Source organism: Cladophialophora immunda, assembly GCF_000835495.1.
Source record: "Cladophialophora immunda strain CBS 83496 unplaced genomic scaffold supercont1.21, whole genome shotgun sequence".
Lineage (NCBI taxonomy): Eukaryota > Fungi > Ascomycota > Eurotiomycetes > Chaetothyriales > Herpotrichiellaceae > Cladophialophora > Cladophialophora immunda.
The window spans coordinates 1,430-16,278 of NW_015622561.1; the positions used below are offsets into that span (position 1 = coordinate 1,430).

A 14,849-nucleotide genomic window follows, 5' to 3' on the forward strand; every position below is an offset into this window, starting at 1 on the left:
TGCTTCTCACATTGACGAATTATAACAATGTAAGGGACTTGGCAGAAATCCGTTTCGCTCTGTAAGATCGGTTCTAGAAGATGTAAATGACTGTCAGGCTGAAAAGTTTCCACTGGTCCCCGGGCAGCGACTAAGGTTGGGCCTCAAAAGGCTTAAGAGGGCAAAAGGAGCAGCCAGCTCATGTCTACAGCGGAAAGCTTGATCATTGCTTGTTCGACTTCGACGCATCTGGGGAGGATGCAGGAGGCAGCCTTGTCGAGGACCCGTGGGCCTATGGCATCGGAAAGCCTTAATCAACTGGACAGAAGGGAGTGTGGCACTAGCGGCTCTTAAGCGATGCAGCACCTAATCTCAACAATGCAGAGCTAAGATCAACCCCTTTTGGGAGCTCAAGGCCGCCCATCACCTACGTTAGCGGGGCTGATTCGGCGCCCCGGTTAGGGAAGCTTCAGCTGCAGGCTGGCGGGGTGGCGCGCCTGGCCGCAGCTGTCGCGGATCTAGTTGACACAACACTCGCCATGTTTCCGTGTTGACTCTTCATGAAGGGCAATGTCTCAATGTTTGAGCAGCTGCTGTCGTATGAAAATGCCGTGTCCTCTCACTAGGCGCGCGCTGGCGACTGGTCTGGTGGCCGGGCTGGCACCCGGCCGTCAACAATCCTACCAACCTCCCTAGGCTCCCTCGACTCCAAGCGATGAACATACCCCCGGAGGATAGATCGAGGTAAATATCTCTTCGAGGATGAGATATTTCTCTGATCGCGCGACGTCGACCGCATCCAGATCTCTCCGTTATCGTTTCCTTCGGCGCATTCGACTGGAACATGCTTGAAAAGACCGGGATAATTCAACATGGAACGAGAGGATCCTGACTTAAGCTGACCGACGAGAAACGGCACACCTTTTCGCCGATCAATAGTGTAATATCGCGCAGTGTTGGCAAAAGGAGCAGGGGAGAATGGGGCACCGACCCAAAGTGCAGGAAGCGTCCTGCGACCGGCGTTGGATCTGTTGCTTTAAACAAGGTTAGGAAGGTAGCAATGGATATATACACACCATACAAGCAGGAGAAGGAATGATGTGTGTGAAGGGAGGCGCTGTGATCGATATGATAGACTCAAGATGTGAAGATGTTTTACCTGCAGATGGGCGAGGAGACGTGGGGATGGACACCTGCGAAATCCTTCGACATCAAGTCAACCAACCCGTGGGATCCATAGGTCCCAACCAACGCCATGGCCGAGTATCCTGACTTGGACGAGGTATTTCGTTTGCAATGGCTTTCCCAAGGTACTTCACAGGGTCATTCACAACTCCCTGGCACCGTCACCACCTACGCAGAGGCCACGACCCCCACACCCGTTCCTGATGTCGTCCCTCGCAGTCGAGCCCACGAAACCGCCCAGGCATCGAGTCAATGCCCCCCTGCCCATCGAGAGAACTTGTCGTTTTTGGAAGAGGAGGATTGGGATCCAGACAAGCCATATAATGGAGATCGTTTCCACTATTTGATTGAGTGGAAGGTGAGACTGAACGGTAAGGCCGTTGCTAACCAGTCTGAACCCAACGTTGTCGTTTCTCTCGACTGCTACTGGCGGTTGGTTTTGCAAGACCGGCTGGAGCAAGTAGTGCGGCGGAGGTTTGCGAAGAACCGACGACTGCGGCACGAGCATACCGCGGTGGTCGTCTCAGTCACGGAGCGTTCGCAGCGAGACCTCTCCAAAGAATACGAGGGAACCGAGATCGATTGGGCCGTTGCGAACAACCAGCTGCTTGATTGGAGTCCACATTTCCAGAAGGGCAAGAAACTCCGGGTCAACCTCTCGTTCAATTTTGTGGAACAGAATGCGCAGTCGGCAAGCCGGTCTGCCAGAAGAGGCGACAAGAGAGGACGGAAATCAGCCAGTAGTGGCATGCTGGCGGACCGGGATCGAGAGATAGCCGCAGAACAAGACGCAACGGGAGAGCCGCCCGTTTGGCCCGATCTATATGCATTCATGCGCTGTCCAACGTTCTGTGAAGCGGGTCCGCACTGCTGGATTGATTCGGAAGGGAACCATCACAGAATGAAGGCCGAATATTTCAAACGACTCGAAGAGCACGTGGCCCGGCACGGAATGCTGTCAACGCACAGTGACATGCCCTTGGACCTTCAACGACAATTAGTTGCGGATCGGCAAAGACAGGGCCGAAGGGGAAAGAAGCAGATTTCGAACTCTGACCCCCCTCTGCCTCCTATCACTATCACTAACGTACTGCCTGGACAGCCTCCGCAAGCGTCCCAGGCAGCAAGGGCCCAAGACCAGTCCACTCCCAGGTATCATTCAGACGCCACGAGACTCCAGCAGGTGGAATTTTGGGGTTTTCGTGATGATGCGCTACGACGGTACGCGGAGTGGCAGCAATCGAGAGTCCGGGATCCATCGGTCAAAGCGGATATTGGAAGAGCATATGATGTGGCAATGAAAAAAAGGATCTTCCTGGAAATGATGTGCGAACACCAGACCTATCGTATATTTGTAGACGAGGGTGTGCCCGTGGTGGTCGCTTGGTATTTCACCTGGCCCAAGGACATTGAAACCTTCGGTCATTACGACAAGCGCGTTAGACTGGACACGAGTGAGGATGGACGTCAGGGATGATTGGATTGTTACCCAGCTCCTTGCCGTGCATTTTTCTGAGCATGTACTGTACTGAACGAGTAGATGCTGACGAATGACCTGTATTCCGGAGCACGATGATCTACGGACGTCTAATTTCAGGCTCTTGAATGGTCCATCCTGCATGCCTGAAATGCCCTCTGGCACTCTCCTTTCTTCGTCCCACCACGGCCACACACCATTCGATGAACGTGCCAAACCCTTGTCGAGGATTGTCCTCGTATATCTTCCGATTCTTCTTGATGAACGCCTTCAATTCGGCAAAGAACTCTTCAATGGGATTCAAGCGGGGTGAATACGGAGGCAAATAAAAATACTTAACTCCTGCGGCATCGCACATCTCTCTGAACCGCCCACTGCGATGATAGGATGCATTATCCAAAACAAGGATGGAGTTCGACTCAGGAAATCTTCCACAGTGAGGAAGGAGCCGTTCAATGAAATCCTCAAATACATCCGTGTCCGTGGTACCCAGGTAGACACGTGAAAAGAGGATGCCATCCTGGGTATAGGCTGGCAGGATCTGGTATCGCTGTCCCCGAGGGAATTTTCTGGTCTGAACCGGAGTGACACCCCGTTTAGACCACCCAGTATTTCGAAGCCCATCTCTTGTGTCGCATCCAGATTCGTCCACGTAGACAAACTGGTAGGAGTGGAAGGGGGCAATGCTGTGAAGGTAGTAGTCGATCAGGTCGGGATTCTGCTCGGCCGCCTTCCGGCGAAACTTCTTCTTCGACCGTTTCGCAGAATGTAAGGCCCTGCTGACACTGGATTTAGTCACAGCCACACCGAACTCGTCCCACAGGTAGTCCACCATCTCTTCCAAGTACAATTCGGGATGTTCGTCGAGATAGGTAAGGAGGCCATCGCGCATCGATGGGGTGATCGTCGAGGGCCGTCCGCCACGACGAGCCGGTCTCGTGGTGCTGCCGATTTCACGGAGGTTCCGCTTGATGTTCTTGACGGCGTTGATGCTGCATTTGTTGTGGACCGCAATTTGCTGGAGTGTGAAGTTCCCACTCTCTATCATGCAACGAATGCATGCGTGCGTCGAGACCTCGAGTTTTCGCGCCATCGCTCGCAGGCGTCCAGCGCTGCGACGTGCATTGGCGGCGCCGGTGTCGAGGGGTGGGATTGCGAGTTCTGTGGACTATTCGAACGTTCCCCTGCGGTGGTGTCCGCACCCACTTACCAACAACCATCAACCTCATTCATTTGGGGCCCCGCAGAACAACACCGTGAAGACCAATTCGATACGACATCGCTCTAATAAGTGTCCCTAGGCTGGCAATCATGTTAGCCAGAACTTACAGCGAGATCAGGATCAACCCAATGATGGTTGAATATCTGCAGTCTGCCCGCGCCATCGTCAACCCGACGCTGTTTCGATCGCCACCTTCTCTTTCGTCTTCTGCGTCAAGCCTCACAAGATCCCATCTATCATGGCCGCATCGCATAACGAAGTCCATATATATCCAGGGTAGCTAGGGAAATATTGTTCGCACACAACTACTGTAGGCTTCTCGACAAGTCCCTCCACACGTTTTAGATATTTCTGAGGCGTTCCATCACTGGAGCGTCGTATAATCCTTGAGGTGGGTATGGCTATGCTAGGTAGGTTTGTCTGGAGATCATCTTGAGAAGGTATGAGATTCGACCGTAAGATAGAAAGGGATGCTTCGCGTAACGGTGTTCGATATAGGTATGCTGGGCATGGCTCTGGAGAGAAGAGTGTCCGTACACCCGTGAGGGTAGCTGCACTAGGCACAAATGTTGTGCGAAGCAGGAGCGTAGATGGAAGGAAGCACCATATCTCTAATATGTGAATGCGCAATTTCAATGTTTTATATTTTCAAGAGCTTAGGCCTCCACCTACATTTTGGCTGAAGCTTGGTCCCGGGACTTGGGCCGCGTTAATCGGGCTGATCGCCGAGCCGCATGGCATGGTCAAATTCAGCCTCATTTTGCAGGACGGATCACCAAACCGAGGCGCCCCACGCACCTCTCGATCACTGCAGCGCAAAATGCATTCCCCAACTTCGAAGAATGGGGTTTTCTGGGCCGCGTTAAGTGATTGTACCAGACAGGCCTGGTGGACGGTATTGAATTAAATTTGCTCTGCGGCCAACGACTCTTGCATGCTCCGCCGTCTGTTCTTGCATGTGCTCGACAGGTTCATTCTCTAGCAATATGTGTAAGTACGTTCTCTCTGCCATCGCGTTCGGATTTTCAGAAGCTTTACCTTGATGCGCGTCCTCCTTTCCCAAGATTTGCTTTCTTTTGCCGGCGACCTCCACTGAACGCTCCTTAATCTTTGGTATTGGTGTGTCTCCGCTTTCGTGGCCGCTTAGGTTGTCTCCGTGGAAGGTCTAGCTCCACACAATCGCTTTCATATCCATCCGGAAGGTGCGCTCTGATGTACCGATTAGAGAGATTATCGCAATTGCCGTCTAAGTCCTTGACACCATGATTTTGGTCAATGACAAAGTGTTCCACGTCCAAAGATTTGATCATGGAGCATAAGTCATCGACGTGCTTAGACCCTTGTCGGAAAGTCTCCAGCGCACGCAACACGCTCTTTCGACACAAAACCGCGCCTCTCATATAATTGATATCGTTTCCTCCATCGGATCTGCTGAAGTTTTGGTTCCGATAGATGGTGTTATACCACGACTTGTGACATACCCAGGCAAAGGTTCCCGTCAACGTGTCGTCGACCTCTGAAATAATCAACGTGTACGGGGTCCAAGTGATTGTACGCAGTTCACCATTACAGGCCACGCGGACTTTTTCTGGCATCATAGGTTCGGTCTCTGCACCTGACGCTTGGAAGGCGCCTGCGCCTTTCAGAATCTCTCCCATGATCTTCTGTAGAGGCTCTGGATCCAAATTGCTTTCCTCTAGAGTCTCCTCGCTCAAGATGCAAAACTCCCCGTCCTTGTGAACTCCGGTTATGCAGGTCGACTGGGATACCGAAAGGGACGCCAAGGTGTCCGTCTCCATCTTCTGATTCTGACGCCGTCGCTCGGGTGTTGATTTTGTTGAGTTAAGGTGAGAAAGGGTTATTGAACCCGGAAAATTTCTGATGGCTGAATGGATGCCTACAACCCCAGATGTTCGGAGGGCTGCCAAGCATTCCTGCGGCTCAAAGGGCAAGTCATGTGACTCTGGGTTCTCGAGATTGTGACTGAATGACACTATGGGGTCATACGTTACAGATGGTAAAAAGGTACCTTAAATGACTCAATTCTAGAGTCATTTCAGCCATAGTAATACTTATGTCACAAGATCAAGCCCACTGCCTGGAACACTCTTTCAACTTCGGGCTGCTCCTTTTAGGTGCTTAGGTGTAGTATTATTGTAAGGGACAGGCTAGAGCGTCGAATTTGCAAAGTATCTACGCTCCTTTTACGAAGCAACTACTTTATGCAGGTACAGTATCGTTGCGCAGGCATGAGCAAGGGAAAAAAAAACCTGATCCGATACTAACCTCCATTACTGGTAATGGTGATACCGTGCTTAGCCTAGTCATCGTTAATTCGCTCATTACAGTAGGGCTTAAGCGCACGGAATTGGCAATGTTTGTTTCCATATGCGGTTTAACCGATTTTTGAGAACATCTCAATATGTCCGGCAAGCGTAGGTGGATTTCGAGACGATCTGTAACATGTTGCTGCAAGTCTCTCCGTAAGTGTCTTTCCTATGGTTATTGTTACCGGGGGTGATATATTTCCATTTTGTATTACCGATACTTGGTCCTTCCAATCCACGCCATGGTCCGCCAATGTTGGAGTGAGCAGACACGTAGAAATCACGTTTGAACCTTGCCACGGCACGGAAATGTCGTCTGATGGTCGGAATGTGCCATGCCACGGAATCATGGCCGCTGACAACGTTACTGTAGTGTCAATCCTAATAGCTCACTTTCCAATACCTGCGAACTCCACAGAAGGTGAATATCTGCCTATGAATGCTTCCATGTCCCTGCCGAACAAACCCCGAAAAAATATGTTTGTATACACAGAGTGTTCGAAATGAACTCCCCATGATCTTCCAGGCTCATGCCATCCATGGCCATGCCCCGTTGCAGTGATGCCCAGCAACCCGCTCTTTGCTCCACGCTGACAGATCGTGGTGAACATTCACTGAGCGTTGCCGCCAGGTACGATCAAGTGGAAGCCACTCGATACATCCTTGCGCACAAAATCCAGACCAGTCAAATCCTGGACGCCTGCGATATCGGTTTACGCTGCGACGGCTTCTCGGCCCTGGAAGTCCTTTATTCGCACCTTTTACCAATGGACAAAACTTTCCGGTCTCAGTGTCTCCAAACCGCTTGTCGCTCAGAGACGCCTGTAGGTCTGCGGTATTTGCTAGAAAACCATGGAGTTGATGCGAACCATGTTATTGAAGGGAACTCCTGCGCTGTCCATATGCTTGCGAGACTAAATAAACCCCACCACATTGCCACTTTGATTGAACGCGGGGCAAATGTCACACTCAAGGATGCCACGGGCCAAACTGCATTTGAGATTGCTCTCAGCCACGGCCACGTCGGCGTGGTCGACATCCTCGTTACCCACGCTCAATTTCCCACTCCCAGAACTCGTGCACAAAAGGAAGAGATCGTTCGCGATTGCTTGAGGCGCTTGCGGCCCCTAAGAAGAGAAGCCATTCGACGACGAGGAAATGCTGTCCACGAAGTGGAAGCAGTGTTAGCTTCTACAGGTGACGATGCCCTGCGACGCCTCCGAGACACTCTACTTGGATGGAAGCAAATCGAAACAGAATGGCGGGAAAAGGATAAAAAAAATTGACTCAGCAAAGGTTTTCAGATCAACCGCCAGGGCTCAAAGATTTTTGGCCCCGCCCCAAAGGCTTCGTGCCAAGTTCTGAATGACCAAGGAGTTGTTGTTTGGTCTGAGGAAAGTGTCAAAGAGGATTCGGTTTTTTCTGCCGACGACATTGGGCTTGATCAGACCCCGGAGGCCCGACGTTATCTCTCTAAGAAGGTCGATGTGGATGTGTTACAGGATATATTAATAAACCTGGACGCGGAGCTGAGCATGTCATCCGAAGCGAGCGAAACACCCGATGTCATAGAAGAACTTGAGACGAGACGAAAAGAAGTGTCGGATGAACTGAAGCGACTGAAGGGGAGGTCTTCAATCAACTTCGCGCCAAGAATATCGTATGACCTCAGTCAGCCCCCACAGCGTTGGAGTAAGTTTGTCCTTCTCTCGGAAAGTCTTGAGGACTTTCTGACGAATGTGATTCGATTGTACAGCCTTACTACTTCGGATTCATCGAATACAAGCTGCATGGGAAGACATCTCATCAACGCGTCCTTACTGGATCATATCAGAGAATATTCAAGAAAGAAGCAAACAGAATCGTCATTCTTGATCACACAGAGACTGAGCCACCAAAACCAGACCAGTTGGCGTTCGAACGGAATGGCAGGTAAATGTATTGTGGAAAAAGACGTCTCAGAATGGCTCCGTCATCTCCATAATCTCCACGGGCCCTGAAGTGAGAGAATCACAGCGTCTCGCGGCATTGGTATGGTGTGGTGGCCGTCGAGCTCCAGGGATATCGTTAAATACTCCGAGCGCGACACTAGGGCTGTCCTCAGAGTGGTGCGTGCAATCGTCAACGTCCCTGAGCGTAGAGATCAACGCCAGAGCTTTTCTACCAGTGACCTTGATGCTCGGAGGTTTATCTTCTAACTGAGCGAGCTTTTCTTACGTCCGTCGAACCAGAAAGCCTCTTTCCAACCAAGCCCAACTCGGCATCGGATCGAGGCCTCGATCTCAACAACACGATAGACGCATAACGCGATAAAGGGCCCACAAGTAGAGAGAGGAATGATTCTACTTTACCTAGGCCCACAAACTAGTCACTGCGTTAACAAGTATCCCCCCAAGGAAGGCCACGAGCTTCAATTCCTAGAGCTGTACGCGAGTACAGACAGAATCGTCAAGGGCGGTAGTAATTGCATATGCCATTTTAGCCCTGGCCACTCTCTTTCCACTCAATCTGTCCCGCTCTTTCGAACTGAGAATTTTCACCCGGACAGTGGCCACGGGACGAGGTTGTCGTCCTCCTCAATCTGCGCTAATCCAGATGCGGGTCGAGCCGCGAGCTATAGAAAGCTGGGCATGGTCAAACACGGCAAGTCTGGCGAACAGTGAGCCAGGCCAAAATATCTGGACAAACGAGAACACCACTCCGTCTTCCCTTCCATGCGCAACACTTCAACTGGCGGAGTTTTAAAGGCGTCCTTGACAGCGCCGTACTAGCCTCATTACCATTGATTGATTGCCACCGGGCTTGCCTAGATACCGCACAAAATGACGTCCTTCCTGCCGTCCGTCACCCACGCATCCCGGTCGGCTCGTTGCGTACCCTTTTCGACGCTCTCACCACAACCGCGATGTAGCCCCTCACCTCTCACCGCCTTCTTATTCAAACTTAAGACGTCTGCTCCTTCGCTACCCTCCTCCCTCTCGCTCGACCCTGACCTGTTTCCCCGTTTTCGCCGCAGCCCTTCAGCCTGCGTCGTCGCCTCCCTTCGACTGTACACTTGACCATGGCGCGGGCGATGGAGACAACGCAAGATCCACTTGCCTCAAGAAAGGACATCAGGGCCGGATTAAGGCAGAAGCCTCGGTTGATTGAGGTTGAGATTTCTGGGAGGATCACTTCCATACCTTTGGCGGCACTGCTAAAGAGGACTGCCGCACACAAGGCGCCCATTTTTTCTTTCAAGCGGTTCATGAAGGCAGTAAAATCCCGCGGTCCAACAAATGCCCGTTTTAAGTTCATCTGGCCCGAGTTCACCGTCCGGAACCAGAAGGATTTCGAAACGGCTCTCACGATCTGGCAGTTGCACCCCGGAAACACAGCAAAAGATTCTCCATTCAAGCTCAGAGCACTGGAGGGCGACGACGAAGAGCCCGTCAACGACGACCCTATGATTTCGAGTGGAGGTTATCCACCGCTTCCGAGTAATCCTGACCCCCCCAAGCATCTCCTACTCAGAATCATCAGTGCAAAGGAACACAAAGAAGCAGTTCAGTTTGCCTGGCAATCATTGTTTGGCGGGACCAAATTCTCAGAGGACAACCTTGAATGGACGAAGTTGGAAAAGGAACTTCATCAACTGGAGTTCTTGCCGCGTGAGATGAAACTGGTGTTGAAGTATGTGGATTTGGACGCTGGCAGCACGCTTACAGTCAAGACTCGCACGACCCTATATGGTGTCCTTGTCGCATTCAAGCGTCACTTCGACTGCTCTGTTTGTGGCCTGTATTTGGAGGACCGAGCCGAAGGTGATCAGGGGAATAGGCTCTCTATTCCCGATTTCATGACACCAAAACGAGGCAAGAACGGCATACCGCACGATCGCGGAGAGGTTCAATATATGCGAACGATCGTTGACTTGACGGGTCCCGAAACAGATGAGATGGAGCCGGGTTCAACAGGGAGTACCTGAACTGACAAGGCTGTCATGGTCTCGGCTCGAGAACCGGGGTCACTGAAACGCCAAATGTACGACGATTTCCTGAAGTATACAGAGCATAAATCAAAGGGAGATCCCTCTCGTCATGCGTCGTCATGGACAAGAAAGACACAAACACGTATGATCATTAGGCCAAGACGGTATTCGTTTTGTCTTGTGATGGATGACGACGGAGCGACCCTCGAAAGCAAGGAATGAATGTCACACATTCTGGCGCTGGCCAGTCCTTGTTTCAGCTCGACGTCCACACTCGCCGGAGGGGGAACGTGCATAAATGCAAGTACCGGTATGACGTCCGCGGTCTGTTATATCGCTCATAGGTATTTTTAGGGTCAAACGCTTTTCTTCACTTTCACATCAGTGCCGTTTGCTTCCTGATATTCCGTGAACACCTGCAAGAAGCATGCATATCGTGACATTCAGCGGTAAACTTGAATAAATTGTGGCCTGTACTCGATAGCCCGGCCACTTACACCTCTATAGGTATTTCACTCGTATCCAGCGGTTCGTTTCTGAGCTTGCTTACGGAATCCTCTCTTCCGTAACCCAGTGCCGGGGTTCCACGAAGCTTTTCGCAACTCTCTCTAGACTCATCGATGGATTGGACGGTTTTCGGGTGCACCTGGCGGAAAAGCCCAGTCAGTACCTTGTATCAATCATTCGGCGGCAGACGCGAAAATTGGGGGACTCCGAGACGATCGTCTTAAATTGAGTGCAGATGTGCGTCTGCAAAGCGAGTCTATGTCCTCACTCATTCCTCAATCTGATAACAGTTTTGTCCGCCCGTCAAGGCCAACGCACCTTCACTCGCTGTCACTATCCAAAATCAGGATCTCTGTCGCATCATCGCTCTCGTCATGGACAGCGGAGGCCGTGCTGTCAGGCTCAACACAGACTTCCCACACATCATCCTTCTGCAACACGCGTTTACACACCCCGCAGGTGAAAGGGGCCACCCTCTTGCGCCACTCGTCGAGGCAGGCTTTGCAATAGGTGTGGCCACATCTGGTTACCGTGTTGAGGATGGTGTGCCGGCAGATGACGCAGCGCAGATGGTCGACACAATCTAGGAGATGATCCTACTCTACCTTCTGGCGACGAAGTTCCCTTTTGGCCTCCCTGGCTCGCCGGAGAGAGCGCCCTTGCCGCCGTAGCCTCTTTCGCAAGTTCGAGAGTTCTTGTTGATGGCGATCGATCGCAGCTTTTCCCTCCTGCTATTTGGCCTTAAGTTCTCGAAAGCGGCTTAGTAGGCTAGAAAACTTTCTCCTTATGTCCATCGCACTGTCTACAATGGCGCTGTACTCATTCATAATGTCGCAATCTTCGTCCTGAAGCAGTCGACCGGTGGTAGATCTCGAGCGTGTGTTCGGCATTCTCGGGCCAGTCGTGTGGTGATGATCGGTGGAGGAACAAAGAGAAGGGACAGGAGGGAAAGCGGAGCGAGAGCGCTTTTATATCTCGACGTGGAACCATGGCAAGCACGGCTGGCTCGGCCTTCTGATCACGCGCAGGATTCGACAGGGGATCGTCACCAAAGCGCGCTTTAACGTCCTCGACTGTGGGCCGATCCAAAGCGCCTGGCAAGCGAGCAATGCCACTCGACGCGTGCCACCGAAGCATCGCGCACAACACACGTTGCACGATCTTCGTCACTATCCATCAATGCCTTGTCCAAGCCCGAAGGCACCATCGGTACTGGACACGCCACGATGAACCGATGGTGGCCTGGCTCACCGGCAAGGGCCCCAAGCTGGACTGTGACAGCCCCGATCCTACTCCGAGGGCACCCGCAGAGGTTGCCGCCTGTCAGCAGCACTCACCAGCTCTGAAGCAGCCGGCGCAGTGACAAGAGGACGCCGGAAGGCGATGGATCTGACCGCGCCTCCTGGTCCGCGCCATCCTTGCTCACGATATTCTCATCCCTACAAAGACGCCACAGATCTCCAAACCTCAACATTCCGCTTTGCAACATCTCCTTTATTTTCACCAACCTCACCTTCAATATGGAAGCTACACCGCCGCCAGTGCTTCGTGAGTTGGCAAACCTCAGCTCACACTACAACAAGACCATTTGGATGTGTATTGAAGACGCTTGCCTGGATCCATCCGATGCTGAGGCAGTTCCATCTCGAATGTACCAGTTGATCAAGCCTCACGCTCAATTGACTCCCCCAAATCGAGACCTACACCTCCGTCATACGTAATATAAAATAGACCCCAGAGAGTACGAACGACGTCCATACCTCGAAACTGAACAAGAATACAAGGACAGATTAGTGTGTGTCTGAAAGAGTCCCCGAGCACGAGTGCAACGTCTGATGCCGAATGGATCTGGAGAGCACAAGTTGTAATCAAGGCACTTGATGTCCAAGGGGGGTTATTCAGTTCCCAAAACAGGCTTGACATCATTCCACCCAAGGATGTTCTATGAATATGGCTGGATCTGCCTCAAAGGAGGACAAGGCGTGCCGGCCTGGAGAAACCCTCAGCCGCCTATGCCCCGTCACCTGGACTGCCTGTGGTGTATCGAGGACGGTTTTTCTGTCACGTCTTGAATAAGACAGAGAGAATGGCAGTGGAGAAGTGGCATCAGGGCGATTTACCAGAGACTCTTTCCGGAAAGTTGACTCTCGATGATATCTGGCGGGATAACAGCGACGCAGTCACACTGGAGATAGCAACCAAGGGCGAAAAGGCAAAGAGAGGAAGGAAGGACAAAAATGCAAAGAGGCAAGGGCGGAATTTGGAAAGGCAAAGAAAGGCAAAGGAGCAGAAAGGCAAACAGGTGCAAAAGGACAATGATATAGGGCTACAGTGCACAGGACGGTTGACAGTCCGACGGTCTCATCTGCGCTCGTCCTTTTGGGATCTCCAGCACGGGATACCTGTCGTCTGTAAAGTATGAAACTGATTGGCTCTTTCGGTCAGTACTATGTTGTCTCGATGCGCAGGATCAGAAGACTTTGGTGAGTCGCGCTTTAAACAACGCACTTGTTTGGGCCTTGAAGGTTGTTAAGAAAGGTTGCCGAGGTGGAGAAAACCATCAGGCTTGCGCGACTTGAGCTCGCCAGACGAAAGGTCGTCTCATCCAAGGAGAATGTCCCTACTCACAAACATCAGAGCGAACTTGCTACGATATCAAACCACGATCTGGGAAGAGGACGTCAACAAGGACGGATGGCTTTCTGGCCTCCGGTCGCGCTGGTTGCTATCCAACACCCTGGCTGTAGTGGGGTCTATCACCGCTGGTCGAGACGTTGACCTATATAGGCCCCCGTCTTTCGCGGCGGAGCGAAAGCGCGATGGTTTTTTATCCTCATTGCGGGTTGACCATCTCAAACGAACTCTAACCCCCTTGTCACCCAAGATTCACCGTATGTCGCATGCCCAAACGCAGTCTATCCCGGACGGATCGTATATACACGCATTACTGCCGCCGATGTTTGTGTAGGTTTCGCTTGCCAGAGTCAGAGCATGTCCTTGCGCGCCGTCACTGTGATCCCATCCTTGAGCCGCGGTAGCGCAAATTCCGTTCAAGCCAGGGCAGAGTTGGAATTTCAGCCGCCCACGTAGACGTTTTCAAAATCGTCTGCCCCCCCTGGCGCCAAGACCTGGGCCGTCGTGCCCGGGTTCAGCTCGTGCTGGAGGCCGCTGACACTGTCCGTGCTGGTTTTGAGTGCGTTGGCCTCGCGTTGGCTGTCGGGGGTCAGAGTGGGAAGTCCGCCGGCAGATCGCCACTTTTGGACAATCGGTAGATAGCCACTGGCAGTCGTGGCTGTCGTGGCGGGGCTGCTGAAAGTAGTAGAGAGTACGACCGAGCTGCTCGTCGCGGTCACTGTGCTGACATCCGTGGATCTCTCGCCGGCTTCCACGAGCGTCCTCGGCTCCCCGTCTGGGATCAACGTCCATCCCAACGACCCAAAGTTTGCCAGCTGGCGTCCCAAAAGGGTGAAGCTCATGTTTAAGGCCAAAACGGACGATGACTGGCCCAGCGCCATCATGAGGATGCTCAAACCAGAGTGGCCTAAGTACCGCATGCTAGCCAGGCTTCCCCGATGTTGATTTACGAATTCAACCGCGTCGAGAAAGATTATCGTGCACTACGGTCGCGACGACATGGACCGTTTGGACAGCGGGCCCGGTATATATTGGACTAGGCGGACGCGGCTGTGACAGCATTATTCTGGTCGGCTCTCACATTTCTTCGTTAAATCCTGTCACGGTACCCAAATCTCAAACCACACACTCGTGATTCGAGTAAAGCTCCGGGAGTTAGGGATCAGGGGAAGTCCCTATAATGCGCTTTCGTTTTGGCCGAACAATAAATTTCACATACCGTATATGACGGAAACGGAATAAAGACCTTCCTTCCCCGGCGAGCTGGGGGTGGAAAGATCAAGATCCCTGTCTGAGGCGATTGACTGTAGAAAGGAACGAGAGGGTGAAGAGGCGGTGACACGAGGAGTCTACCTGCCTCGTGGGAGCTGGGATAAGACACGATGTGAGCAGTTAATGTATGCAAGAAGAATGCCCGTGAAGATCGCAGCTTGTCCACATCTAGGTCCGCCGCGGCCGAATTTAGAACTGCTTTGTCTTTCGCAATCTGCTCCGCAACCGCAGGAACGCGGCTTTGCATAGGAACATGTACACACACACACACACACA

The 14,849-nt window shown here is 52.2% G+C and overlaps 6 protein-coding genes across 6 annotated transcripts; 4 read left to right on the forward strand and 2 right to left on the reverse strand.

Annotated features, from left to right (window-relative positions):
• Nucleotides 1-1,234: 1,234 nt before the first annotated feature.
• Nucleotides 1,235-2,641, forward strand: PV07_12589 (uncharacterized protein; the record flags this gene model as incomplete). The annotated part of the gene is made up of 1 exon (XM_016400129.1): nucleotides 1,235-2,641. One exon carries the CDS (start codon nucleotides 1,235-1,237, stop codon nucleotides 2,639-2,641), a length of 1,407 nt encoding a protein of 468 aa, XP_016242220.1.
• A 1,849-nt stretch (nucleotides 2,642-4,490) lies between these two features.
• Nucleotides 4,491-5,730, reverse strand: PV07_12590 (uncharacterized protein). Its single transcript, XM_016400130.1, has 2 exons — nucleotides 4,902-5,730; nucleotides 4,491-4,841 (listed from the first exon to the last, which is right to left on the reverse strand). Exon 1 carries the CDS (start codon nucleotides 5,660-5,662, stop codon nucleotides 4,967-4,969), a length of 696 nt encoding a protein of 231 aa, XP_016242221.1. The 5' UTR covers nucleotides 5,663-5,730; the 3' UTR covers nucleotides 4,491-4,841; nucleotides 4,902-4,966.
• Nucleotides 5,731-6,735: 1,005 nt separating this feature from the next.
• PV07_12591 (uncharacterized protein) lies at nucleotides 6,736-7,476 on the forward strand (the record flags this gene model as incomplete). Its single annotated transcript, XM_016400131.1, has 1 exon — nucleotides 6,736-7,476. One exon carries the CDS (start codon nucleotides 6,736-6,738, stop codon nucleotides 7,474-7,476), a length of 741 nt encoding a protein of 246 aa, XP_016242222.1.
• A 1,433-nt stretch (nucleotides 7,477-8,909) lies between these two features.
• Nucleotides 8,910-10,685, forward strand: PV07_12592 (uncharacterized protein). Its single transcript, XM_016400132.1, has one exon. The coding sequence runs from the start codon at nucleotides 9,252-9,254 to the stop codon at nucleotides 10,155-10,157; it is 906 nt and encodes a 301-aa protein (XP_016242223.1). The 5' UTR covers nucleotides 8,910-9,251; the 3' UTR covers nucleotides 10,158-10,685.
• A 1,473-nt stretch (nucleotides 10,686-12,158) lies between these two features.
• Nucleotides 12,159-13,184, forward strand: PV07_12593 (uncharacterized protein). The gene has a single exon (XM_016400133.1). It carries the CDS (start codon nucleotides 12,754-12,756, stop codon nucleotides 13,087-13,089), a length of 336 nt encoding a protein of 111 aa, XP_016242224.1. The 5' UTR covers nucleotides 12,159-12,753; the 3' UTR covers nucleotides 13,090-13,184.
• A 557-nt stretch (nucleotides 13,185-13,741) lies between these two features.
• PV07_12594 (uncharacterized protein) lies at nucleotides 13,742-14,182 on the reverse strand (the record flags this gene model as incomplete). Its single annotated transcript, XM_016400134.1, has 1 exon — nucleotides 13,742-14,182. The coding sequence occupies one exon, from the start codon at nucleotides 14,180-14,182 to the stop codon at nucleotides 13,742-13,744; it is 441 nt and encodes a 146-aa protein (XP_016242225.1).
• Nucleotides 14,183-14,849: the final 667 nt, after the last annotated feature.

Bases quoted from the DNA above. Each gene is read 5' to 3' on its own strand.
- PV07_12592 (XM_016400132.1), top strand. From the start codon at position 9,252: ATGGCGCGGGCGATGGAGACAACGCAAGATCCACTTGCCTCAAGAAAG.
- PV07_12590 (XM_016400130.1), bottom strand. From the start codon at position 5,662: ATGGAGACGGACACCTTGGCGTCCCTTTCGGTATCCCAGTCGACCTGC.
- PV07_12593 (XM_016400133.1), top strand. From the start codon at position 12,754: ATGGCAGTGGAGAAGTGGCATCAGGGCGATTTACCAGAGACTCTTTCC.